Here is a 26,502-nt window from a genome sequence, read left to right as displayed (position 1 = left end):
GAAACTGGGTAATTTATAAGAAAATGAAATTTATTGCTTACAGTTTCAGAGCCTGGCAAGTCCAAAGTCCAGAAAACACATTTGGTGAGGGTCTTTCTTGGCAGTAACACAGGGGTCTCACATGGCAGAATGGCAGGGCAGAGAGAAAGAGACTAATCTCCTCATTCGCTCTCTTTTTAAAGCCACCAGAACAACTCCTATTATTCCAAGAATGCATCGATCCATTCCTGAGGATACAGTTCTCACAACTGAATCACCTTCTCAAGGCATCACCTTTCAACTACCACAATAGAATTTCCCACCCTCTTAACACTGTCACAGTGGGTACCAAGCCTCCAACTTACTGGGGGGACCCAATTCAATCCACAATATTCCACCCCTGGCCCCAGCAAACTCTTATCCTTTTCACATACAAATACATTCATTTCATCCCCAAAGTCTTAACCTGTTTCAACTCAAAAGTCCAAAGTCTCAAGGTCCCATCTGTAAAATCAAAACAAGTTATCTACTTTCAAGATACAATGGTGGCACAAACATAGGGTACATATTCCCATTCCAAAAGGAAGCAATAGGCCAAAAGAAACATATAATAGGTCCCAAACAAGTCCAAAACCCAGGAGTGCAGGCATTAAATCTCAAAGGTGGCGAATCATGTACCTTGATTCCATGTTAGATGTTCTCTGCACACTGGTGTTGGGGTTTGGTTCGCATGTCCTTGGGTTGCTCTGCTTCTTTGACTTTTCTGGTCTGAGGCCATGCTTCAGCTTTGCAGGCTGGCATTGCATGCTGGTAGCTCCATAATTCTGGGCTCTCCATGGTGGTTCCACTCCCAAGATTCCTGAGACTGCAAAGACTAGACATGGTGCTAATGGGTTTTCTCTGCTGCAACTCGGACCCCACATTTCCTCTCATCATTGCTGTAGTGAAGACTTTGTGGTGAATCCACCCCTGCAACTGATCTCTTCTTGGGCCCCCAGGCTTTTCCATACATCCTGTGAAATCAGGGTGGAGACTCCCAATCCTTCACAGCTCTGGCATTCTGTGAGCCTGCAGACCTAACACCACATGGATGCCACCAAGTCTTCTGGCTTATATCTTCCAAAGCTGTGGGTCCAGCTACACCTAGGGCCAATTTAGCCAGAGCTGGAGCAGCCAAAGCAGCTGGGGTGCTGATGTGGGGAGCAACATCCCAAGGTGGTCCTGGGTAGTGAGCCCATGGAGGCCACCTCGAGTCTGTTAGCTGAGTCCATTCTGTTTCCCTAGGCTTTGGCCTTTAATAGAAGATGCAGCCTCTAAGATCTCTGAAATGCCTTCACAGTTTTCCCCCCACTTCTCTTGATAATCATTTTCTTCTGTGCTAATGTCCTTAGCAAACAGTTGCTTTGCTGCACCATCGCATTTTTCTCCTGAAAATGCTCTCTGCTTTTCTACCACACGGCCAGGCTGCAAATTTTCCAAATCTTTACTCTCTGCTTCCCTTTTAATTATACATTCTGGTTTTATGTCATGCCTTTTCTGCCATAACTCAGTGTAGGCTGTTGCAAGTAGCCATGCAACTTCCTTAATGCTTTGCTGCTCAGAAATTTCTTCCACCAAATACCCCAGTTCAGCGCCTTGAGGTTTCATATTGCATACAACTTTTGAGCATGAACAGACTGCAGCCAAGTTCCTTGCCAGTTCATAGCAAGGATGATCTCTGCCCCAGTTTCCAATAAGTTTCTTTTCATTTCTAAAAGAGATCTCCTTAGAATGGTGTTTATCATCCATATATCCATAAGTATTCTGGTCAACACCATTTAACCAGCCTCTAAAATGTATGAAATTTTCCTCATCAGTATTTAGGCTTTTCCTAGCTTGTTCCTCCAAATTCTTCCAGCCTTTCCTCAAACCCCAGCACAAAGCTGCTTCCACATTTTCAAGTATTTGTATAAGCAACACCCCACTACTTTGGTACCAATTTTCTGTATTAGTCCATTTCTGTTGCTTATAAAATAAATACCTGAAACTGGGTGATTTATAAAGAAAATGAAATTTATTGCTTACAGTCTCTGAGGCTGGGAATTCCAAAGCCCAGGGAACATAACTGTGAGAGTCTTTCTTGGCAGTAATGCAGGTGTATCACACAGCAGAATGGTGGAGCAAAGAGAGAGAGAGACTAACCTCCTCATTCACACTCCTTTTAAAGCCACCAGAACCACTCCCATTATTCTAAGAATGGATCATTCCCAACTGTACAGTCCTCACAATCAAATCACCACTTCAAGGCCCCATGTTTCAACTACTACAATAGGATTTCCCACCTTCAACATTGTCACAGTGGGTACCAGGCCTCCAACACATTAAGGTTTTAGGGGGAAACAATTCAATCCATAAGGTTAGGGTGCATCTAACATCCTGGCAGGAAAATGGGTAAGAGTAATAATCATAGGCAAAGAGCAATGCATATACCCGATTCTGTGCTTGACATGTTAGGTGTTAGAACATTTTAACCTCATTATGCAGGGATCAGAAATGAGAATTTTATTGACTTTGTATTAGTATTAAATATGGAAACACACAAATCATAGGGATACTAGGAGAATAACAAAATTAAATTTAAAATGATCAAGTGCTTTGTATTAAACTATTAGAATAGCAGTGTAATATGTTCTATAGACCTCACCCACTAGGAGAATATATTTAAAAATACAGACAAAAATATAAATAGTAAAGAAATACACCATCGCTACTGGATTCTGCTAGGGTAATTGCATCCATTCCAGATTCTTAAGTTTCCCCATTCCCTGACTAGCTCTTCCACTTTTCCTGCAGTAGCTGCCTCACCTGGTTTCAAGAGCTTGCTCAGCATCCCAACTTTCACTTCAAAATTCTTCTCTTTGGGCCTTGTTGTCATCTGCTGATTTGTGGTTGCCAACTGTTTTACCCTATGGCTTCAAAATTACCATGCACAGGGATATCCTGCCTCTAATCCCTACATGGCCTCTGACCATCCTCTTCTGCTGGAAGCACTAAGCTGTTTGGGAGACAAGGTGTTGAAAAAAGTCCTGAAATTAGGAGTGGTGGTTGCACAACCTTGCAAATATGCTAAAAACCAGTGAATCGTATACTTTAAAACAGTGAATTTTATTGTATGAAATTATTCTCAATTAAAAAGAATAGGGAGGTCTGTATGTTCTGTGATAATCTCTAAATGAAAAAAGAAAGGTACAGAACAGTGCATGGCATGCTACCATATTCTTAAAAAAAAAAAAATGTACACACACATACACACAGGCTTTGCAGGCATAAAATCTCTGAAAAGATATATAGGAAACCAGTAACATTATTTCCTAAAGAGAGGGAACCTGGGGTGCCTGGAAACAAGGGTGACCTGGAAGGGAAACCTACCTTTCAGAATATTCTTTTGTATTTGAATTTTGTATTGAGTACAGGTATTACCACTTTCAACTTTTTTTTTTTTTTTTAAATTTAAGAAAGGGGGGAAAAAAAGGAACACTCTGATGCTTTATCTTTAGTCTTTAGTTTTGTTTTAAGAGTTCATCTGTATTTTTTTCTGTTGCAAACTTAAAAGATATCCACCCATTTGGTCAGATTTATTTATTCTTTAGCAATTGAAGCATTAAACAATGACAATTTTTACTCTCCATCCTTAATAATATTGTATTCATTATATTTGAGATTATTTAGCTTTCTCATGGAGAAAAAGAAACCCAGGCATAAACCTTCACATTATCCACCTATTAGTCCTCCAACACAATTTTAATTAAAACGTTTTCTATGATGTGGGCAGAGAGATATCAACAAGACTAATTGTAAAGTGGTCAGTCTTAGATGTCAAGACTTATGATCTTTGATCCGTTGGTCAGTCCATTTCAAGATCTGATTTATATTACCTTCTAGCTCTTCTGGTTTATTGCTGGGCAGCTGATGCAAAATTTCTTCTTTGTAGGATGCTATAGCTTCTTCATAAAGAACTTGAAGAATCTCGCACTGAATATTGTCTTTTAGTTTCTTCACTGTAGCCCCTAGAAGGCAAAGAGAGGTTAAGCAAACAAAAAGCAAACTGAATGTCATTAATTGGAGTTTTAGGAACACAGTAGAAACTGGACATTTTGGAATATATGAAAAATCATAAAAATATTTCTCACAGTCTCTTTATGTAGAGACAGCAGACTGGCACCTCTGCTTGAGACCTCCTTGACACAAGAGCTAAACTAAGGATCACGAAACCAACATTTAGGTTTGTCTGAATTTTTTTCCCCTGCAATTTATCAGCCATTCAATTAATTAACAATTAGCAAACATATGAGTATCAACCTACCTTAGCTATGAGATAAATAAGATCTGTAGCAATAGCCCTAGATTTCCAAAGAGTTAACATATAAACTGATAAAACAAATAGATGGCATATGGAAAATGAAATGTATGAAAGGAATATCATATACTAATTGGACACTTGATCACACAGATGTATCTGTACCAATTCCAAATACACTGAAAAAATTAACATATAATCTTTAGGCAGATATATAAATTAGCCAACAAAATATCTAATTAAAAAGTTAAAAATTCAAATTCAAATTAGTTAAACCTTATAACAAATTAAACTGAACATCTTAAAAGATGATTAATTTCAATAAAAGCAACCACAGGATGGGAGAAAATACTTGTAAATCACGTATAGTGATACGGAACTTACATCTAAAATATATAAAGAACTCTTATAACTTTAAAAGACATGTAACCCAATTAAAAATTGGGCAAAGGATCTGAACAGACATTCCTTCAAAGATATACAAATGGCCAATCAGCACATGAAAAGATGCTCAACATCATTAGCTATCAAGGAAATGCAAACTAAAGCACAGTGAGATGCTATTTCACATCCACTAGAATGATTATAACCAGAAAGACAATAACAGGCATTGGTGAGGATGGAGAGAAATTGGAACCCTCATAAATAGCTAGTGTTAATATGAAATGGTGCGGCCACTTTGGAAAACAATCTGGCAGTTCTTCAAAAGGTTAAACATAGAGTTACCACACTACCCAGCAATTAATTCCTAGGAATATATCCAAGAAAAATAAACACATAATGGTCACACAAAAATGTGTGCATGAATGTTCATAGCAGCAGTATTCATCATAGCCAAAACATGGAAACAATTCTAGACAAACTGATAAAAAAGATGATATATCCATACAATGGAATATTATTTAGCAAATGAAGTACTGGTATATGCTACAATATAGATGAACCTTGAAAACTTTATGCTAAGTGAAAGAAGCTTAGAATAGGCAAATCCATACGTATAGAAAGTAGACTGTTGGTTGCCTAGGGCTGGGAAACTGGGGGAAAATGGGGAGTGACTTCTAATAACTGTGGAGTTTCCTTTTGGGGTGACAAATATTTTCTAAAATTGCTTACTGTTGATTATGGTAATGATTGCACAACTTTGTGATATACTAAAAACAACTGAATTATACACTTTAAATGGGTGAATTGTACAGTATATGAATTATATCTCAATAAAGCTGTTTTTTTAAAGGGTAATTAACTTTATAACTTTTTCAATGTTTAAAAAACAAAAATACTATGTTTCAATTAAAAAATACTAACCAGGTCTCTCTCAGTTTTTTCAAACTTTAGTCAATCTTTGGCTATTTACATAAAACAGTAATTTTTTAATAAAAATTTTAAATTGTCTTGATTGACAAAAGTCATTATGTACTTACATGTACATATGCTACATATGGTCTCTATTACTTTCCTGCTCAAAAACTTTTAGTGGCTTTTCACTGTTTAAAGAATATGAAAATGCAGGTCTAGCCCCAACCTAACTTTTGCTATATATTTGCTACTGTACTCCTTTGTTCAAAGATTTTACAAGTATCCCATCTTCTGTGGACTGAATGTCCCCCAAAACTCACTGAAACTTAATCCTCACAGTGACAATGTTAAGAGAGTGGGAAATCCTATTATGGTAATTGAAAGGCGGGGACTTTAAGAGGTGATTATATTGTGAGGACTGTGCCCTAGTACTGGAGCAATGGTGTGGTTCTGATGACTTTAAAAGGACAGCAAGTGAGAAGTCAGTTCTCTCTTTCTCCTGCCATTTTCACCACGTGACACCCTGCATTGCTATGAAGAGTCACCATCCACCAACAAGGCCCCCACCACATGTGCCCTCTGGAATGTGGACTTCTCAGACTCCGAAACTGAAAGAAATACATTTTCTGTATAAATTACCCAGTTTCAGGTATTTCTGTTAAAAGCAACAGAAACAGACTAATACACCATCCAGTAGTGGTTAGCCAAGGCTGACTCCAGTCAGTGAGAACCACAAATTCTGAACCTAATCTTAGGCAAAATTCTGGTACTTTCCTTTCTGAGACTGTCTTCCATTCCTCTTGAATCCCCATCTTCCCACAGCTTGGGTCAAAAGACAAGCAGAAAGAAGTTTTCCCTAAAAATTTCTCTTTTTCTAGATTAAACCCAATGCTCTATTAGTGAGATTAAATCACATATATTTTAAAGATTGTGAAATGCTGATTTATTTTGTTAGCTTTTCAGAAGCTTTCCCATTCCTGATGTGGGGATAATTTGAGTGGGTAATGTTCATTCAGTAAGCAAAGAATATGTTATTGGTTTGGCTGTTTTCCTATCAAGGGTTTACATCAAGGAAAAAGCATGGCTAAATAAGGTTTCTACATGGTACATTTTACTGAATCAAATTGTCAGTTGAGATATTTACTCAGAAAGTACTGCCTATGTTTTATAAATGTGCCTGTTTGTCTTAGATTCAGAATTTCGGTACCACATAGACTTGGTTTATAATAAGAAGCCAAACATTTCGAAGCAGAACCCTTCATCACGGTAGTACTGGCTAATTTCAGGAATCTGAATAAAAGTTTATGTTATGCTTTAAGAACAATGTTTTTCTTTTCTTACCTTGTTTCAAGTCTTTTGTATAAAACTCTATTATCTGTTCTCGGCACAAAAACTACATGAAACCAGCGTTCAGGGAAGAAGTCACAACCATGGTAATCAACAATAACTCCACCTTCTATCATTCGTTTATCTAACTCATCAGCTACCTGTGAGGAAGGTTAGAGAGAGAAAAGAAAAAGATTAATTCTCCTTAAGAAAACTGAGGTCAACTTTCCTATTACATTGACAAATGCATACTTTATGAAAAAGTCACACTTACTCGATCTTCATCTAAAATGGGACAATCATATTCTTCATCATGGCCATCAAACAACTGCCCTAAAAGAGATTTAGATTAGCATGTTAAAGTTATAGTTTCTTTTTATTTAAAGCAATATTTTCCAAGTAACTTTCAGTAATTTTCAATTAATTCTAGACTCTAGGAAAGGAAATATATCATCAATTATTCTTTTAGAGACAAGGGAGGGCACTAAGACAATAAATGTCCCATGGATACCAAATATAAAGAGCAATACTGATAAATTAGAATTTTTCTAGAGGGAAACTTGGATAGCAGTATATGAGGGGACTTCAAAAACTCCATGGGAGGATTCATATTATCTTTTAATTCTATTTTCCCACAAACTTTCTTAAGTACCCTCATACCTTAAACTTCTAAATATCAAAGCTGAAACCAACTTAAAAGAATGAATAGCCAACTTCAGAATTTGTGGGGCTATTAGTAAAAAAGGACTACATTATATTTGTTGAATTACAGATTGGTGGGAAGAGGAAACACGTGGGCAGATAGAAGGGTACTTCAAAAAGTTCTGAAAAATAAAAGATAATATGAGTCTTTCCATGAACTTTTCGAAGTACTCTGGTACAAACACACACACAGAGTAAGAGATTAAGTTCCAGATTTATTAGGCTAAAGGATATGAAACTTATCAAAAGAAATAACATGTTGTTGATTCCAGAAACAAACGATCTGTCACTGAGCTCACATCTTCATGGGGGTTGGGGAAGAGTCATTACCCAGACGCCCCTGAACAGTATCTTTACTTCTAGATTTCTAGCATCCCAAAAAGCCATTCCTCACAAGAGTTTTATTTCAGAAGGCAAAACAAGAAATGATGGGCAAATTTATAAAGGCAGCAAATTTAACATAAGAATTTTCCAACAAAGTACAGCTGGCTTTCAAAGGAATTCTTATTTCAGGAGGTAAGGCACACCATTCCCACCTCACCCCGAGTCTCCTGATCTAAGGCAGGATCAGATTATTCTTTAGTCATCTCTGAGAGAATGATACATAGTAGTCTTCCCATCTCTCTCCCCTTAATATTTTGGGACAGGTTGAAATTAGGGTAAAATGAGCATGAGTTCTGAAGTGTCAAAAGGGTAGTCTGAGGGCCAGTGAAAGGCACAGAGGCAGTTGTAACTCCTTGTCTTGCCTGGAGGGTCTGTGCACGTGAGTTACCTCTTCAGCACCATAGTGTGGCTTCTGCTTCCTTGTGCTCTTGCACAAGAAGCTCATCAGCCCCCCAAATTAAACTGTCTTGGTGTGGGGAAAACTGGTTAACAGTTTAGAAAAGCACCTAAATCCTTACTTTATACTACCAACTCCAGATGGATTAAAGGGCTTTTTTTTTTTTTGGCATCTGGCTGGTAGGGGGATGTGAACCCTTGATCTTGGTGTTATCAGCACCAAGCTCTAACCAAGTGAGATAACCAGCAACCCCAAAGACCTAATTTAAATCCAGAGAAAACTAGTGGAAAGTGAATCTATAAAGGAATAATTCATCTGAGTTTGTTGAGTGATAGAAGAAATAAAAAGATTGATTCAATCATATAAAATGTATCTCTCTTCAATGAAAATAATAAAACTTTTAAAAAAGAAAAATATCAGACTGGGAGAAATAGTTGTAGTATGACAAAGGACTGAAATATAGATATATAAAGACCTTAAAAGTCAAAATAACAATAAGTAGCTTAATAAATAAATAATAAGAATTCACACAGGATGGAAAAGTAGAAAAGACCGTAAGTAAACACACATGAAAAAATGTTGGACATTCATAGCTATTAAAGAGATGCAATTGAAAATAAGCTTTTTAATGCCTGTCATATGTCATCCATTCAGAGATTTCCTCTAGCTGTAAAAATTATAAATTATAAAAAAAAGTTCAACAATAATGAAATACTTAAATCTTGGTTTACCAACTTGATGAACTATTATGTAATTAAAGTAAATAAATATAAAGTTAAAAAATACTACGCAGTACAGACTACGTAGCAACATGATAAATGCTTGTGTATACAAGTGTAAAGCGTAAAAAGCAGAATTCAAAGTTGTCTGCAATAGGGACAAAGATTATAATGAAAACAAAAGATAAAGATAAGGATTTGGAGTATTTTTTTCATTATTATTTTTATGATACTGTATTTTATAATGCCACAAAATCTAATACCTACAGCTGATTCTGTACTATGTGGTAATCTTAAGCAAATAAATGCTGGGGTTCCTTCACATTTTAAATCCTTGACTCTTGAAAGACTACTGAAATCTTAAAAATGGACATCTATGGCAATATAAACTTTTAAAATTAAAATCTTTACACTGCAATGCTGAAATGCATAATTTCTTAAGTCATTTTAATGTATTTTTATAAAAGTGTAATCCAAACTTTTAAACATCCATTTCAAAAAACGTTTATCAAATACCATGTACCAGGGACCAAAGGGATAATGACAATAGTGAACAAAAAGCAAACAGTTCTTCCTTCAAAGTCTCTATAATGAAATAGGAGAGGACAAACGTCATCTGGAAACTATAATAGTGTTTTTTTCTCTTTTTTTATTAACACCCAAAATAGGATGCTATATACTATAGCATTTTAATGTTATGGTTCATGGTGCCACGGCAGCAATATGATGGGCATCTACCATAACCTTAGGATATTAGGGGAGGCTTCTTAGAGGAAGTGACTTACAAGCAGTGACTTGAAGCAGTCACCTAGGGGAAAAAAAGGTAGGTAAGACTATTCTAAACAGAGAAAACAAGATATTCAAAGGTAGAGAGATGAGGGAGGGCAAATCTTTCCAAGAGAGGGAAGTCTCAGAACAGTAAGAAAGTAGGTGGTAGGGTCAGGTGAGCCAAATCCTGATCAAAAAGGGCCTTGAAGGCTGCATTAAGGACTTCAGACTTTATCTTAAGGCAAAGGAAAATTAAAGCATTTTAAGAATAAAATATCATTAAAAAAATAATTTTTGCTTCTGTGTGGAGAACAATTGGAAGGAACCAAATCCAGAAGAAGCAGGGATACCATATCAAACTACTGCAGAATTTTAGGTGACTGATTATAGCCAGTACCAGAGTAAGGACTGTAGTGATGGAGAAAAATGGATGGATTCTAAACTTAATTTCAGATTTCAAAAAAGGGAAAAATTTATGCTACTTTAGAAAGTTTTAATTGGAAGCCAAATTTAGTTGTCTATACAGCAAAGATAAAAAAGCTTGATTTAACAAAACTACTAAAAGATTACAAAACTAAATCAATTTCCTAAAGTTTTATGGTTATTTAAAGAAATTCCAGGTAAAGATATACTATTTGCAGAAAAAATCGATTGTGGGGTGAGTTAAAAGGCTAATTCTTACCTTAAAAGACATTCCCAGCTGTTAGTCCAACTATAGAATCACAACATTTTCTTTAACTGCCATCATAGATTTCATATATAGATTTCTTATAGAATTTATACACTCAAGTGAAAGCTGTTCTTTAATCCTACTGGGATGCTAGATATTTTGATCCTGCTGTCAATACTTTTTCAAATCACATCATTCCCCCACCCCTTAAGAAAATAATAGTGTAGAAGAGGGAGGGAAGAGATACTACGGAGATTGAGTTGATTTAGGACTATAGGCACAGCACCAATGGTCTTGGGGATGGGCTAGGGGTATAGGGATGTTTCAGAGAAACTATCAAGATTTAGAGGTCAAGTGGATCTGTGTGGAGAGAGTGAATGTGTACTTGTGAGAGGTAGGAATCAGAAGTGGGCAAGTAAAGGATGACTTCAGAGCATGTGCTTTAGACATATTAATTTGGAAATATATTTGTATGTCAGGGTTATGTCTAGGTGTCTAGAAATTGGTCTGTCTTAATTATAAATTTAAGAGTCATCAGCACAAGGGAGTGACTAGTCCTAAGTGAACGAGATTACTAGTGAGAGGGGCAAACTTACAAGATAGCTGCAGTGAAATCATGGGGGAAGCAGAGGTGGGAGGGAGCTCAGATGCAAAGATTAAGACAGAGCAGTGTCACAGAGGCCAACGGAGGAGTTAGTTTCAAAGGCTTTTGGTGGTAGCTGATAAGGGAAAAATGAGATTCAGAAGAGGTTAGAGCAGGGATCAGCAAGCTTCTTCTGTAAAGGGCCAGATAGTTTATAGGCTTTGCAGGCTAGAGTTTAGCTCACAGGTCATACAAAAACAACAGTAGCTTGCCAACCCCTGGGTTAGAGACACATCAAGATTTTAAATGTTGAGAGCCTTTACAACTTCTGTTTGAAATGAATCCAATGTCAGTATACTTTGCCCAGACTTATGGGCATCCGGGGCTTAGAAACAGAAGCTTAAGACTGGTAAGCTGGTGGAAGAAAAATTAAGGATGCTGTTAAGATTGTGATTAAATGACTGCATATGGGAAAGGATATCAAGTGAGCAGGAATCTGAGACTGGGAGAACAGAGGCAAGAAAAGCATTTTATAGTCACACCACATTTAGGACTTCCAATAGGTTTTTTAAGCTCAATTCCCCCACCTAATTTTTCCTGCCTTGGTTCCAAGTAGAGTAAGGATGATCTCTTACAAATTAATAGAGCAATTCAACATGATTACTAGGATGACAATAAACCCCATTTAGAAATATTTGTTTAACACCAGGTTGTTTCTTAAGCCTCATTTCTTTTTTTTTTTTTTTGGCTGCTGACGTGTATGCAGAAGAAGCCTCATTCCTTTATGGAAGGGTTTCTCAATCTCGATACTACTCACATTTTGAGCCTGGTGATTCTGTTGAGGGGACTGTCCTGTGAATTGTAGGATGTTTAGCAGAATTCCTGGCCTCTACCCACTAGATGTCAGTAGCAAACTCTAATGCCACCAACCCTAATTTTGACAACCCAAAATGTCTCCACATGTCACCAAATGTCCCCTGAAATCACCCCAGTTGAGTACTGCTTTACAGATGATTGCCTGGTTTCCCTTAAAAAATATAACCATTTTGGGGAGAAAAATGAGGTCAGATGCCTCAGAATATTTTCCAGGTAAGATTTTCAGATATATCCAAATACTATCTGGGGTGGGGAGAGGAAATCTGGTACGTTATGAGAAACCTTCTGAAAGTACCTCATCTATCTCCATGCATTATAAAAGGGAAAAAAATCAGCACTTTCCATTAAGGCTTAGATGCCATACCATGAAATTCACCAATAAACTCCGAAGAGTATGGTTGGGACTATACACAACTGACTAAAACAGTGTAAGTACAGATAGAAAAGGACCCAATGAAGAGGAAGACAAGTGTCTCATACTGGATTGTCCTTCGTCTGGTGTTACTGTTCCTCTCAATGCTATTCATAAGGTTACATAGCAACTTCAATAAGTTTAGAAATGTTAAACTGAGTGGGTGAGAGAGAATAAAACTGAAATGCATGACTGAAATGTACTACATGTGACTCTGAAATCACTGGACAAATAAAGTTCAACAGTGAGGAACAAAACCAGATTTCATATAGGTATAAAACAGAGATGTACAATATCAAATAAAGATCTAAGCTTTAGAAATTATAAAACTAAACCCCAGACTTGCATTAAAAGTGAGCATGCTACTGCTTATAGTATCAAGAATATGACAAAGATGCTCAAAAGCGACCTACAAAAAGGGATACTAGAGGGCTGGCCAGTTAGCCTACTCAGTAGAATATGGTGCTGATAACACCAAGGTCAAGGGTTTGGACCCCCTTACCAGCCAGCGGCCAAAAAACAAAAACAAAAAGGGGGATACTGGAAAAAAAATTAATTTTTTAAAAAGTGGGGAGATACTAGGAGCTGTCAAAGGTTCTTAATTAAAGGGATAGAAAAATGGGAAGTTGGGGAACTGAGGAAGATAAATCCAAGCAGATGAGGATTCACCATGAACAAAAATCCTGACCAAGTAGTCTTTCCAAAGAGGAGTCATGGTTATACTTCAGCAATCTAAGAGAAAGGACCATAAAAGTGACTTACACACCAGAGATCATACTATGATCTAAATATCTGAAGGCAGTCTAGTGGTTAGTAATAGATTGCAACAACTTCAAGTTGTTGGAACTGTTATTCCTGTTGGTGACAATGAGGGGGAAAATTGCTTTTAAAGATAATTGCCAAAGTACCAACAATCAAATTGATGAACAACAATTTTATTTTTTACACTTAAACGCTGAAGAAAAACCATTACTAACCCTATCAAAGAAAATGCAACATTTCAATTGAAATATATAGTAACTATATTTACTCATTAAATACTTTGTTTTCTAAAACACAACTTAAAAACATTCAACATACATTTTTAATTCGGTACAATGGATTTAAGACCAAGTATACATGTTACATGCATCAAGGCTAGGTTACAAATTATCATTGTCATTGTCATCATCCTCATCGTCAGCATCCTCATCTTCATGTTTTCTTTTCAATGCATTTGATGACTCATTGGCATTATGTGATGACACTATATTAGTGGTAATAAGAATGTTTTTGGACCCAATTAATGATGGATTAATCAGAACATTCTGAACTGCTGATGTTGCGGGAATTGATGCTTTTACAGCTGGGGACTGTGAAGTAGGCATCTGTGCTGTAAACCTTTGTCCTGTGAGGGACATTGAAGTACCAACTTTTCTTGAAACAGACATGGTTTGTGGGGTTGGTGTGCCCAGTGTGGGAGTACTTGGTCTGCTAGTAACTGAACCGACACTTAACCGACACTGAACGTGGAACTGTTATTCTTCCTGCCGAAGTAGATGCCTTTTTTTGTAGAGACTTAAGCCTATAATTTGGGGCTGTTAAGCAATATCTATCAGGTGGCAATCTAAGAACTGAATATGGCTTGATCAATGGCAAAGGGGTTTGATTTCTTTGCCTTGCACTATCTAATAAAAAATCTCTTGGGGGAGGAGAGGTAAAAGACTGGTCGGCACGACACTGAATTGCCAATCGCACATCATCTGCATCAACAGTAGCTTTCGTAGCGTGGCTTGAATAAATTTTTGCATCATCTAGAATTGTGGTCATATATCGGAGGGCAAACTCCATCATCTGATTTATTACTCTTGGCTCATATTCTGTAATCCCCATATCCTTCAGAATTTGTGCCATCATCTGTGCATCTTTTGGCATGCTCTTGGGAGATGTCATCTTGCCAGACTCCATGATATCCGGTGATCAGACTTTAGATCATTTGAAAAAAATATGTACATTAGATCAAACCAAAATTGTTAGTTTAGTAGCAACTGTCAGAAACTTAAAAATTTTTTAAATATATGTTAAGTTGTAAAAAAGATATTTAAAATTTAAACCAAATGTTAAATCTTTTTAATTTTAATGAAGCATGCTTAAAGTTCCCTTTACTTAAATTTATTGAGTTCCTACACTGTGCACATCATTGTAAAATATAAAAAGATGAAGACACAAATAAGGGAGTGATAAAAGATTAGGGGAAAACAGGGTAAAAGTAAGTAAAAATATATACCACTTTAGGATATATGCAACTGTGTGCAGGCATGCAATTATCAAACTAATCTAATCTGTCCTTCCGGTGAGAACAATATATTCACTGTCCTCTTACCTGCTTAGCACCACCCAGATCTTTGTGCTTGCCCAACTCAAAACCATTCTCCCTCTTCCTCATATTCAGATTCTACCTATCCTAAGTCCAATTTCTTCATGGAAGCCTTCCCAATTATTACTGTTCAAAAGAATTGCTAGCCATTTTGGGGGTGGGAGGAGGAAATGGTCAAAATAACCAGGACACAGCACTGGACACTCAATATTTTCTATTTCTGTGGGTCCCCAACAGAGCATAAATACTGTAATGGCAATCTCTCTCTGCTCCTTGTACCCTCTCACAATAGCTACCATTAATACTCTACTGATATATATATATATATATTTTTAAACAAATCTAACATCAAAGTGTCCCTTACCTTCTCGAGCTAAATCACCCACGTTAATGTATTTCAGTCCTGATCTTGCCGTAAGTTCTTCGTGTAGTGTGGTTTTTCCAACCCCTGGTGTACCTGTAACACAAGTCACAGAAAAATACTGTTGTAAAACACTACTTATTTGTCTCCAGCTACCTTCTACCCTTCTTATGGTTCTTAACAACTGAAATGAAAAATGTCCTAATTAGCAATCATGTGAATATACACTACAACCTAACTAAAATTTCCCAAAGCCACGGATGTCAGAATCTCACCCAGTGTGTATGATTCTCCAGGGGTGGGACTCAGGCGAATCTGTTGCCAATTCAAAGTGCCTACCAGCGGGCCGAGCCCGTGGCGCACTTGGTAGAGTGCTGCGCTGGGAGCGCAGCGACGCTCCCGCCACGGGTTCGGATCCTATATAGGACTGACCGGTGCACTCACTGGCTGAGTGCCGGTCACGAAAAAAAAAAAAAAAAAAAAAAAAACAAAGTGCCTACCAGCACCATAGAACTGCCCAGGATAAGATTAACCACCTAAAATCAATTACCATCATTTATTTGCTTAATTAAATAAGAAATTGTTCACAGAAAAAATTTAAGCAGTCTGAAAGATATCCCATTACTACTACTGACCCCCTATCCCCTTCCCTAGAGGCAACCACAACAAACTGGTTTCTTATATATCTTTCTGAAGAAGTCCTATTCATGTGTGCACATATATGTTCATTCGGTGTACACAAACACATACAACATATATTCCCTTTTACATAAATGGCAATACTACACATTGTTCTTTAGCTTTCCTTTTTTATATTTAGTATGTGTTCCAGGATAATCAAATGCATTTTCAAATAATTTTCAAATCATTTCAAATAATTTTCAGTTGCTCAAGATATAACAGCAGTGAAATTATTAAGCTTTAAGCATTATAGTTAAAGATAACAGGAATAAATCAAGTCTCCATATGCAGAGTAACATTAACCTCAAGTCCTTTATAATACACCAAGTCCAAACCCTGGACTCAACCTGCTTTCAATAAAATGCTCACTCTAGATTTTTTACAATATAGCTTAATATTAAAAAATATTAGGACACTAGGTCTGACCCTTGCAAATCAGGGCTGGGGGAGGGGGAATGCAGAGTTATTATTGTTTAATGGTACAAAGTTTCTGCTGGGGAAGATGAAAAAGTCCTAGATCTGGATGGTGGTGACCATTACAGAAAAATGTAAAGGTATTTAATGCTGCTTAAAAATGGTTAAAATGGTAAACTTTATGTAAATTTTACCACGATAAAAAAAAAAAAAAAAAACAGCACAGTTGTGAAAGCACCTTGCCTAGGTATTGGCATTGTATTAATACTTCACATTCTGAGGCATATAGACTGATATTCTCCATCCATAGAAGGGACGCATTTGTAGAAGGTATAAAATTTGAAATTATACAAAGAAAATTTTGAGAATATTTTTGGAATGCTCTGCCAATTGTCTAATGGAGAACTGACAGCAGATGATGGGATATCCCCTTTCCACCCTATCCACAGTGGCTGGGGCTGCCCGGACCCTTCCACAAGGGACAGTGGCAGAGGAAAAGCCAGACAAGTTGATGCACTCAACTTTGATAAATGGATAAATCCGTGTCTCTAGTTTCAATCTAAAAAAAGAAATATGCTTACAACCAATCTCTGATAACTTGTCTAAGTTGCCATATCAGAAAGTTGATCCTATAAATGTTTCTACTAAACATAAGAAAATAAAATAACCTGTAACAGTCATCCTGTCCCTCTTCAGATTACTGAAATGTATTAACAGAATGTACTGAAGTCTTGTCACTAAGAAACTCAGAGCTACTGAAACTTGTATGCACTTGTGAAAACTTTAAGAGATGAATCAATTATTTTAAATTCTGCTTCCAGACTCTCTCGGTGCCTTATTGGAACACACAGATTGGGAGCTATATTTCTCAGAATCACATTTTCTGTGGAAAAATTCCTCAGGTTTGTCAATAGCTGAGTGTGACATAAGAAATACATTTGGTCTCTGCCCCTGGTTTCTGACATAGAGCTCCTAAAACTCTTGTACCTGGGTGCTAGGAGAGCCTTTTGTTCTGCTAGTTAAGTCTTTGAACCCAGTTTCTAACACAGAATTCCTAAGACCTTTGTAATTTCTTCAGTGACAGGACAATCTGACACAGAGCTCCCAAATCCCTTGGAATTTTCTGAGTGATAGGAGCATCTTTTTTTTTTTTTTAAGATGACTAGGAAGGGGATCTTAACCCTTGACTTGGTGTTGTCAGCACCACGCTCAGCCAGTGAGCGAACCGGCCATCCCTATACGGGATCCGAACCCGAGGCCTTGGTATTATCAGCACCACACTCTCCCGAGTGAGCCACGGGCCGGCCCGGAGCATCTTTTGTTCTAATGAGGCCCTCGGTGGGCTCCTGGAAAGCTTCAGGATGGGGGCTGGTTGCCAGGGACTTTCTCCCAACCTCCAGTGATGGGACAGGGGTTGAAGGTTGAGTCAATCATCATGCTTATGTAAGGAAGCCTCCATAAAACCCCAAAAGGATTGGGTTTGGGAGCTTACAGATAGCTGAACACATGGACATTCCTAGAGGGTGGGTTTTCTTGGGAAGGCATGGAAGCTCCATGTTCCTTCCCCCATATCTCACCCTATGCATCTCTTCATGTGTATCCTTTGTAATATTTTTTATAATAAACCAGTAAATATAAGTAAAGTGCTTCCCCGAGTTCTGTAAGCCGCTCAAGCAAATTAATTGAACCCAAGGAAATGGTCGTGGGAACCCAGATTTATAGCCAGTTGGTCAGAAGCACAGGTAAAACAACCTGGAGCTTGCTATTAGCACCTGAAGTGGGGGGCAGTCTTGTGGGACTGAGCCTTAACCTGTGGGATCTGACTCTAACTCCAGGTAAGATAGAGTCAGAATTGAGTTAAATTAAATTGGACACCCAGCTAGTGTCCACTGGAGAAGTGACTGCTTACACCACCCCCAATCTGGTGTCAGAAGTGCGGTGAGGGGTGAGTGGTTTGTGAGAGTAAGAAAAACACTGGTTTTTCTTATCTCTTACACTGAGAAAGGCAAGAATTCTAGCATATAAAATGAGCACATACGCAAGTGCTGAAATGAACATGAATCTACCTCTTAAGAAAAACCCAGCTTTGTTTACATAGCACCATCTTAACAGCCAACTTCCACACAAAGCTGGGGGGGCCTTCTGCACAGGTGAAAGGACATGACAGGCTTGCGTAAGACTTTAATTCTGTCTTTCCCCTCCTTTTCTTCTTTATCCCAATATTCTTCTCGCCACCCCCATCAAAACAAACAAATCATTAAAATCTGATTCCCAAAGGGATCTGCTTTCAGTTAACACAGAACACCAGGGCTAAGAGTATACCTTTGAAAATTTTGCAGTCCAGCTCCTGTCCAGGGCCTAGCTGAGAGAAGAGGTGTCTGAAGAACATCACCTATGCATCCATTGTCCACAGTGCAACTAGATATTCTTAATGTTTTCTACTGATTCCTAAAGTCTGAATACATGGACCATGTTAGCTTTTTCCTGGCAAAATCACCTACCCTGAGTTGAACATTAAGGTTTACATTCCGCTTCTATTAAGGATTATTATAGAAAAAGGCCATATAAATATTGATTTTGTCTTTATTATAAATTATTGTTAAGGACATAGCCATTATATTTGCTCAACGAACTGTGAAAGCCTCATGTCAGAAAACTCTTAGAATTTAATTTCAGGACAATGTGAATGCCTTTTTGGGAATGAGAGTTGTGACACACTATGTTTTCTCTTTTTGCCCTGACTCCCACTTGATGAACACTCTAAATATATAGCTTTTATGACCTGCTTTTATCTACTTTCATAGATCTGACACTACTTCTATTTTTATTATCCCTGCAAGCCACTTCTTACCTTTTCAGCAAAGAGAGGGGATAAAGTTTAGTTAATGAAGCTAAAATTCACAACATTTGACTCATATACTATTACTAATATATACTATTTGAAAAGAAATATTTCAAAGAAGATATCTATTATTAAAGGTTTCATTTTTAATATTAAGTCCTGATACTGGAATTAGGATATGGATTTAACATATTAGAAAATATTTAGAAATACAGTCATCTCAGAATTTTCATACTTAAACATTTAAACTTCTTATAAACTTCATTTTAATCATTCTTGACTGATAAATAGTTTCAAATTATAACTTAATTGCCATTTTTAATTGATGCAATATGAATTCTACCAAATAATACTGATATGATATGACTATTTAGAGAAACTAAAATTTCTAAACAGCTACTTTGTTTATTTTGGAAGATCTACTTCGATATTAATTTCATTCTCTCATGGCATCTTTATATATTTTGCATATTCTAAAATAATAATACTCAAGCATGGCCATGAACTTTTGATAGGCTCATGAACTAAAACCTAAACCTAAACTTGTTTCATTTTCTATAAGAATATTTTACTGATTTGTCCAACTTCAGATTTTTCCTCTACCCTTACATGTCTTTTCCAGAAGCACATATTTCAATAAAGTTTAGTAGATACATAGATTTAATGTTGAGTTTAAATATTAATTTCAATATTACTTCCTTCTTGGCAGTTTCCCTTTAATCATCTAGTACTTTCATTATAAATTTTTCACCAAACATGGTCTTGTCTAAATGAAATAGAAGAGGGCTGGCCTGTTAGCTCAGTTAAAGTGCAGTGTTTGGATCCCCACTGGCCAGCCACCAGAAAAAAAAAAAAATGAAGGGCTGGCCCGTGGCTCACTCGGGAGAGTGTGGTGCTGATAACACCAAGGCTATGGGTTCGGATCCTATATAGGGATGGCCAGTTGGCTCACTGGCTGAGTGTGGTGCTGACAACACCAAGCCAAGGGTTGAGATCCCCTTACCAGTCATCTTTAAAAAAAAAAAAATGAAATATAAGAGTACTAGAAAAGAGATTCTCCTGTTATTTTATGGTTTTGTTGATTCCAGTAGTTTATTTGCATATGTAATACCCAATAACTCCCTTTTTTTCCATAGTTGCTAAATTTTTAAATAAATCACAGCTATATGTGAAATTTCAATCCTGTTTTCCCACATTGTATTAAATGTGCTTCGTCAACTTTGATTACAACCAAAACATCTAAAACTACACCTGATTATTGCCATTATAATTTATAGTTACCATCCTCTTTAAGGTGCTTCCAATTTATCCGTTTTGCTACTTTTGAACACATTTTATCCATTTGTGTCAATCTTAGTGCCTGGTCATTTTTCCTCATTAATTGTTGCTCAAATGCAATTCTGAATGCATCTGCCCTTATGTACGCTTCTTCTTTACTCTTCTGCAAAAGTTCCAACTGGTTTTGAAAGAAAGTTTGGGAGGTGACAGAGGCAAAACCAGAACAATTCTTGCCTGAATGCTGAATCAAATTAGCATATGCTGTCTCCCTGCCTAGCACTGGTCTATTGCCTGTGTTTGATCTAGTTTATCTGCTTAAACTAAGTAGTATTTGCTATTCCCTTCTGCAGTAGTGGCCCACTCTGATCTGGATTACCAGCAGTTTCCAGTATGGTGACTGTCAATTCTCCCTGCTAACCCAACTCTTGGACCATACTACCGTAGACAGGCTTTGTGTGTGTCCTGCCCAAAATGAAGGGCCCAGCAAGAAGGAAGGGAGGATGCCAAAGGCTGCATTTCAACTTGGCTTTGGGCCATTCTAGACAAAACCACTGAAAATCATTACAAATACTACCTTTCAAATATCTTCTATAGGTGACCTTGACTTCAATCCATGTAATCTTATGCTTTTCCTAATTAATTGCTAATGTTCAGCTGTTCACTTTCCTCTATACTCCAAAGACTTTAAATTCCATACTTTCAATAAAAGTAAAATATTTTTAGGATTATGGTCCATGTACTGTTTTTGTAATTAAAGCCCCATTATAATGGCAGCTCTCATTTTATTAAATGCCTGACATGTTCATGGCACTATGCTAAACATTATATGTCTATTTCTTCTATTCTCACAACAACCTCCAAGGTAATTACCCTCCATTTAACATGAGAAAACTGAGACTTATCTGTCCAAAGTCACACAGCTCGTAAATGACGGGGCAAAGATACCAGCATAGGTCTGGCTGGTTCCTTCCACTGTACCTTGTTGCTTTTCAAATAAGCCCTACGTAGATCTCCCCATTGATCAGTGTTGCTGATCTTAGTGATTTTAAGCATAAATGCACCTTTGTTCTCTATTATATAGTAATTTTAGGACCATGTAGAGATGACAAAAATATGCATTTAGGAAATATTAACTACAAACTTAGGCAAATGACTTTACGTGGCTTCAAATATTATGCCAAGTACTATTTGTATTTTGGAACCAAGTATAAACCAAGTCTAGTTTATAAGTTAGTATATCATATAAAACTGAGCATAAGTTCCATAGCCAATGACTACTAAAGTGAAATTAATTATTGCAGACACCTCCATTTATTCTACTATTAATAGAGCAACAAAACCAAAGCTTTTGCTGTTGTGATAATGCAATACCTCTTGTTTGAGCTGAAGAAGCAGTTTCCGAGTGGATGCTGCCATTCTGGCACAAGAACAGGGTCTGCCTCCAGGACTGTGACAAAGGCAGGCTCCAAGGACTGCAAGCTTTAAATTCAAAAGCATTACACCCATTACTAAGTGTCACAGTGTTTTAGCTGCACACAAACACAGGGGCACCTCCACACACCCACGTGCACTACTATTCAAACATCTGATCCAAAAAAGCTGTAAAGGAAAAATAAATAGAAGAAAGCTCAGAACAGGATTTTAGGAGCTAAGTGGAAATTAACTACAAATGAGTTAAGAATGTCATTACTTGGATCAAAAACTAAAAGAATTCTATCTTCCTTCTTTTCACTCTTATAACCTGTAACCCTGGCATCAGTTTCCTATAGTCCTGAGCCTTTGCAGGAACAGAACCTTTACAAAGTCGTTAACATTAACACCCACAGCATGGATTTCCTGCAACCAGGCATGGCCCAGATGCCCAGAATTCACCACTGCCACTCCCTCCCCAGAGAGGTGCATGCTCAGAAATGATTTGTGAATTTTAATGTCAACAAGGAAAACAATCATCCCTCCCCTCCTAAAAAAAATGAATAAAATATTCCATATAGGTCCCTCGTGGTTGACCTCTTTGGCTGGAAGTAAGAATTTTACTTTTCTTTAACCCACTTTGGAAGCTAATCACAAGTTTCTTTCCCAACATATTCCAATAACTACCAATATAATGAGGGCAGTCTATTCAACATATTGTGTCATATCTTTTTAAGGTTTCACATGGAATTTACTATAAAATTATTGTCTATGCTTCTTCCTGTTGCTGTAAATTTCACACAGATGGGTTGGTTTAAAATATAATCCTATCCTAGAGACTTAGAAAGGAAGATTCCACTGCCTCCTGTGGTGCAAACGCCATTTCAGAAAATTCTTTCTCACATCAAAGATAATTGTGACGCACAGAGCCAGCTTTCAGTTGAACTGAGTACATAAATGGTTGATATATGGCAGATAGGTATTTTTCCTTTTCATTTTCCTGCTCCTGATAATTGTCCCTGCCCAAGTTGCCAAAGGCAACTAGGACCTGGGGAGGCCAACATAAAAACCCAAGGTTTGGGCAAAGACCTCTTAATCCTAATTCTCCTTCCTTGCCTTAGCATTCCTTCATCAGCTGGGTCAGGTACCTTGTTCCTGCCTGGCCTAAGGTAACGCTGCCCCATAACCTACTCAAAACTATAATAATAATACACTCTTTCCCTGAACTTTCTCTCAGTTCAGTTTCTTTTATTTTTCCTTTTTGCTGTTACACTAGTTTTCTACCCATGACAGTCAGCACAGAAATCAAAAGCAGACTCTAAACCCAGTATACCTGGGTGCAAATTCAAGCTCTACCACTATAGCTGTGTGACTTTGGGCAAATTACTCAACCCCTCTGTGCCTGTTACCTCATTTGTAAAGTAGGGATTATAACAGTACCTACCTTAGGGGGCCATTGTAAGGATTAAATGTATCAATCTATGTAAAGCACTTAAACAACATCCAGCACTTGCTAAGAACTGTAGAAGTATTTGCTGTTATTATCACAATTGCTTTTATTGAAGTTCTATGATGAGTGAGTGGCTGCCCCCTTTGTTATGCTTCTAATTTCTTATGAATCATAGGACCCTTTTGACCTTATTAGCCAAACTCCCACATTGTTAAGACATTTAACACATCAGCAAGTGATTAGCGATGCATCAGATCTTTGTTCTGAACCTGGCTCAACCACAGACTGACCTTGTCATCCTGGGAAAGTAACTGAATTTTATACGAGCCTTAGTTTCCTCCTCTCTAAAATGGTAATGCTTTGCAGGCCTCACAAGTCTACTGTGAAGATCAGATAAAATAATGTGTGTGAAGGTCCGCTGAAACTGTGAGCCCCTACCCAGCTGCAAGACACTGCTAACATAGCTTCTGTTAGAACTGTAACAACAAGAAACATACTGGGCAAGACGTGGCCAGCACATTCCCTAATGTCCAAGAATGTACATTAATACATAAAGGGCCTGGTACCAGCAAGGGTGGAAGAAATGACCATGGCAACCCATGGGCCTTTCTCCCTCTCAGTCTCCCCATTGCTGAGTATGGTGCTATCCTAGACCATGAACCAACAGGTGATGGGGGAAAGAAAAGCAAAGTAGAAAATGCCCTTCCTGTTCAACTTTCATACATGCCTACCTACCTCGAGACCTGAAATTTCTGTAAAGCCACTTTTATCATGGAGCATGTTTTCTTGAGCCACCCTCTGCTGTTTGATATCGAGCATCGCGAGTGTCTCCAAATACTGTTGATTCAAAACTAGGAGGGGCCATACAGTGAAGTGTTAGTTATATAGTCTAATTACAGCTTCATTTAATCTAGTTACACCAACATCATATACTCATTTCTTATAAGCAATGCATACACAACAGACATTTCCCACAAGATCTGGCTCCATCCAGAAAACCTATCTGACAGATTATTGGGTATCATACGAGATAATAAATATGTAATACTAGACAAGATTTTTACTTTTATTTTATTTTACATTTTTTTGGCAGATGCCAGTGCAAGGATCCGAACCCATGACTTCAGTGTTACCAGCACTATGCTCTCCCAAGTGAGCTAACTGGCCAGCCCAGATGTTATTTTTAATGTGGAATCATCTTAACTTTGCAACTGAAGTCTGTTCCTTGTTTGCTCTAGGAAAATTTGTCAGATTTTCAAAAAGGGAACATGAAACACAAATTATTTAGAGACTTTGTGGATAATGAGATGACAGAATTGTGAGATCTCATATACCGTACAGGTTGAGCATCCTTATTTCGAATATCTGAAATGTGAAACAATTATGGTCTCAAGCATTTTGGATAAGGAATACTCAACCTGTTTTATTGTCAAATGTACCAGCTATCCAGACTCTATCAGATTTTTCTATTAAAGAGTTTTCACAAGAAGCTCTCAAACCAAACATATAAAACAAGAGGGGTCCTGCCATCTACTGGAAAGCAGAAAACAATAACTTTTCCCCTCTCTCTGCAGGGTGGAGTGGTAAGGAGGAGGGAAAGGGGTTGTGATTATGAGCAGCTTCTGTCCTGAACTAACCTAACACAGGGGACATCTCCAATGGCTAAAGTCCTATCTGCATGTGCAGATCTCATCCAGAGGTATTTACACAGCTCAATTACTACATGACATACTATACAGTGCTGTTCCAGGCCCCAGGACCAGATTTAAGCTTGTTTTGTCCTCTTCAAGCCACCACTTTAAAATAGTTTCTGCCAAGAAGGGAGAATTAGCATCTTCTCTTAAAAATGTTTAAAAAATTAGTGCCAAACACCTTACTATCTTTTCTTTAACATTCATCATAGTTGATGAAAGTTATATATGAATACTTGATGTCTGAGGAACTTAAGTATAAATTTAATATGTATAAAATTTTGCTTTACACTGAAAACTAAATGAAAAGGAGAAAATAGGGAAAAATTGATTAATGGGTATGAGGTTTTACTCTGGAGTGGTGGAACTGTTTTGAAACTAGATAGAGGTGGTGGTTGCACAACATTGTGAGTGCCACTGAATTCTTCACTTCTGAACAGTTAATTTTATGTTCTGTGAATTTCACCTTGATAATTTTTTTTTAACTAAAAAAACCTAAATGATGCATTTCTTTCTTCTATTATCCTTAAAATATTTTATTTCAAAATACTAGCACTTTGTTTCTATTAATATGTGTGTTCTTAATACAGAACACTCTATATAAAACTGAACTTTTAACATAATATTTTTAAAGAATCATCAAAATACCACTCTTCACTTACCTGCATTTTCAGACTTTAACATTTTAATTTCTTCTGTTTTAAGCTTCAAGGTCTCTTTGAGGACTGAATTTTCACAGTTTAGTCTGGAAAAAAGTACCCTTCAAATAACTAAAACATTAAAACCTCCTCACTGAGTGAGAATATTTTTATTTCCATAATTAGAAAGCAAACACCTAAATATATTTTTTCCTACTTCAATATATTCTAAAATACATGTATCATAAAAATAAAAACAATTTAAAGGAGTATGGTAAGATTATAAACATGCTCTTAACCCTTCTGTATACTTAGTTGAGAAATAATCAGAACCAGAAATATTTCTAAGGCATCCACTCTGCACGCTCATTCTCTTTATTAAAGTTTTAATTCAACTTAATATACCATTTGAACACCAACTACATGTTTAGGTCACCTGCAAAAACTTGCATAAAAAGATACATAGGCCCCCAAGTAAACTATGGACTGAGTAGTAATGATGGGTCAATGTGGGTTCATCAACTGTAACAAAAGTACCACTACTAGATGTTGATAGTGGTATCCAGGCAGGGGGTATATGGGAAATCTCTGTACTTCTACTCAATTTTTCTGTGAACCTATAACTACTGTACTCTGAAAAAAAAAAAGTCTTTAATGGAAAGAAAGATACATAAGATACACCCATGTTCATAGCAGCAGCATTCGAAAGAGCCAAGATGTATCCATCAAGGGAAGAATGAATAAACAAAATATACACACAACGGAATATTATTCAGCCTTACAAAGGAAAGAAATTCTAAAATATGCTACAACATGGGTGAACCGTGAAGACAGTTGCTAAGTTCCATAAGCCAGTTACAGAAAAGAAAAATTGTATGATTCCACTAATATGAGGTACCCAGAGTAGTCCGATTCATAGAGACAGAAAATAGA

At 37.1% G+C, this 26,502-nt stretch overlaps 1 protein-coding gene, 2 long non-coding RNA genes and 1 pseudogene across 5 annotated transcripts in view; 1 reads left to right on the top strand and 3 right to left on the bottom strand.

The window, feature by feature from the left end:
• The window catches only part of LOC134369380 (uncharacterized), a 51,678-nt gene that overhangs the window by 10,563 nt on the left and 14,613 nt on the right, over nt 1-26,502 (top strand). The window lies entirely within an intron of this gene.
• LOC134369381 (uncharacterized) lies at nt 3,434-7,272 on the bottom strand. The gene is made up of 3 exons (XR_010022615.1): nt 7,212-7,272; nt 6,953-7,098; nt 3,434-4,025 (listed from the first exon to the last, which is right to left on the bottom strand). It is a non-coding gene; the product is annotated as an uncharacterized LOC134369381 (long non-coding RNA).
• Nucleotides 13,514-14,395, bottom strand: LOC134369379 (transcription initiation factor TFIID subunit 9-like; annotated as a pseudogene).
• Nucleotides 15,175-26,502, bottom strand: part of LOC134369377 (coiled-coil domain-containing protein 125-like) — a 29,537-nt gene continuing 18,209 nt past the window's right edge. The window contains exons 8-11 of one of the 3 annotated variants that reach the window (XM_063085819.1): nt 25,594-25,676; nt 23,976-24,091; nt 21,752-21,859; nt 15,175-15,261 (exon numbers count right to left, since the gene is read on the bottom strand). In XM_063085819.1, the coding sequence (XP_062941889.1) occupies nt 15,202-15,261; nt 21,752-21,859; nt 23,976-24,091; nt 25,594-25,676 (367 nt within the window). In that variant the 3' untranslated portion in view covers nt 15,175-15,201. Of the gene's footprint in view, nt 15,262-21,751; nt 21,860-21,899; nt 21,980-23,975; nt 24,092-25,593; nt 25,677-26,502 lie in introns of those variants that run through there. The other 2 variants (XM_063085820.1, XM_063085821.1) reach the window with 2 other exon arrangements.

The sequence above is a fragment of the Cynocephalus volans genome, chromosome 2 (assembly GCF_027409185.1).
Source record: "Cynocephalus volans isolate mCynVol1 chromosome 2, mCynVol1.pri, whole genome shotgun sequence".
NCBI classification, from domain to species: domain Eukaryota; kingdom Metazoa; phylum Chordata; class Mammalia; order Dermoptera; family Cynocephalidae; genus Cynocephalus; species Cynocephalus volans.
The sequence above is the reverse complement of the archived record's forward strand: the minus strand, read 5'-3'. Positions and strand labels throughout refer to the sequence as shown.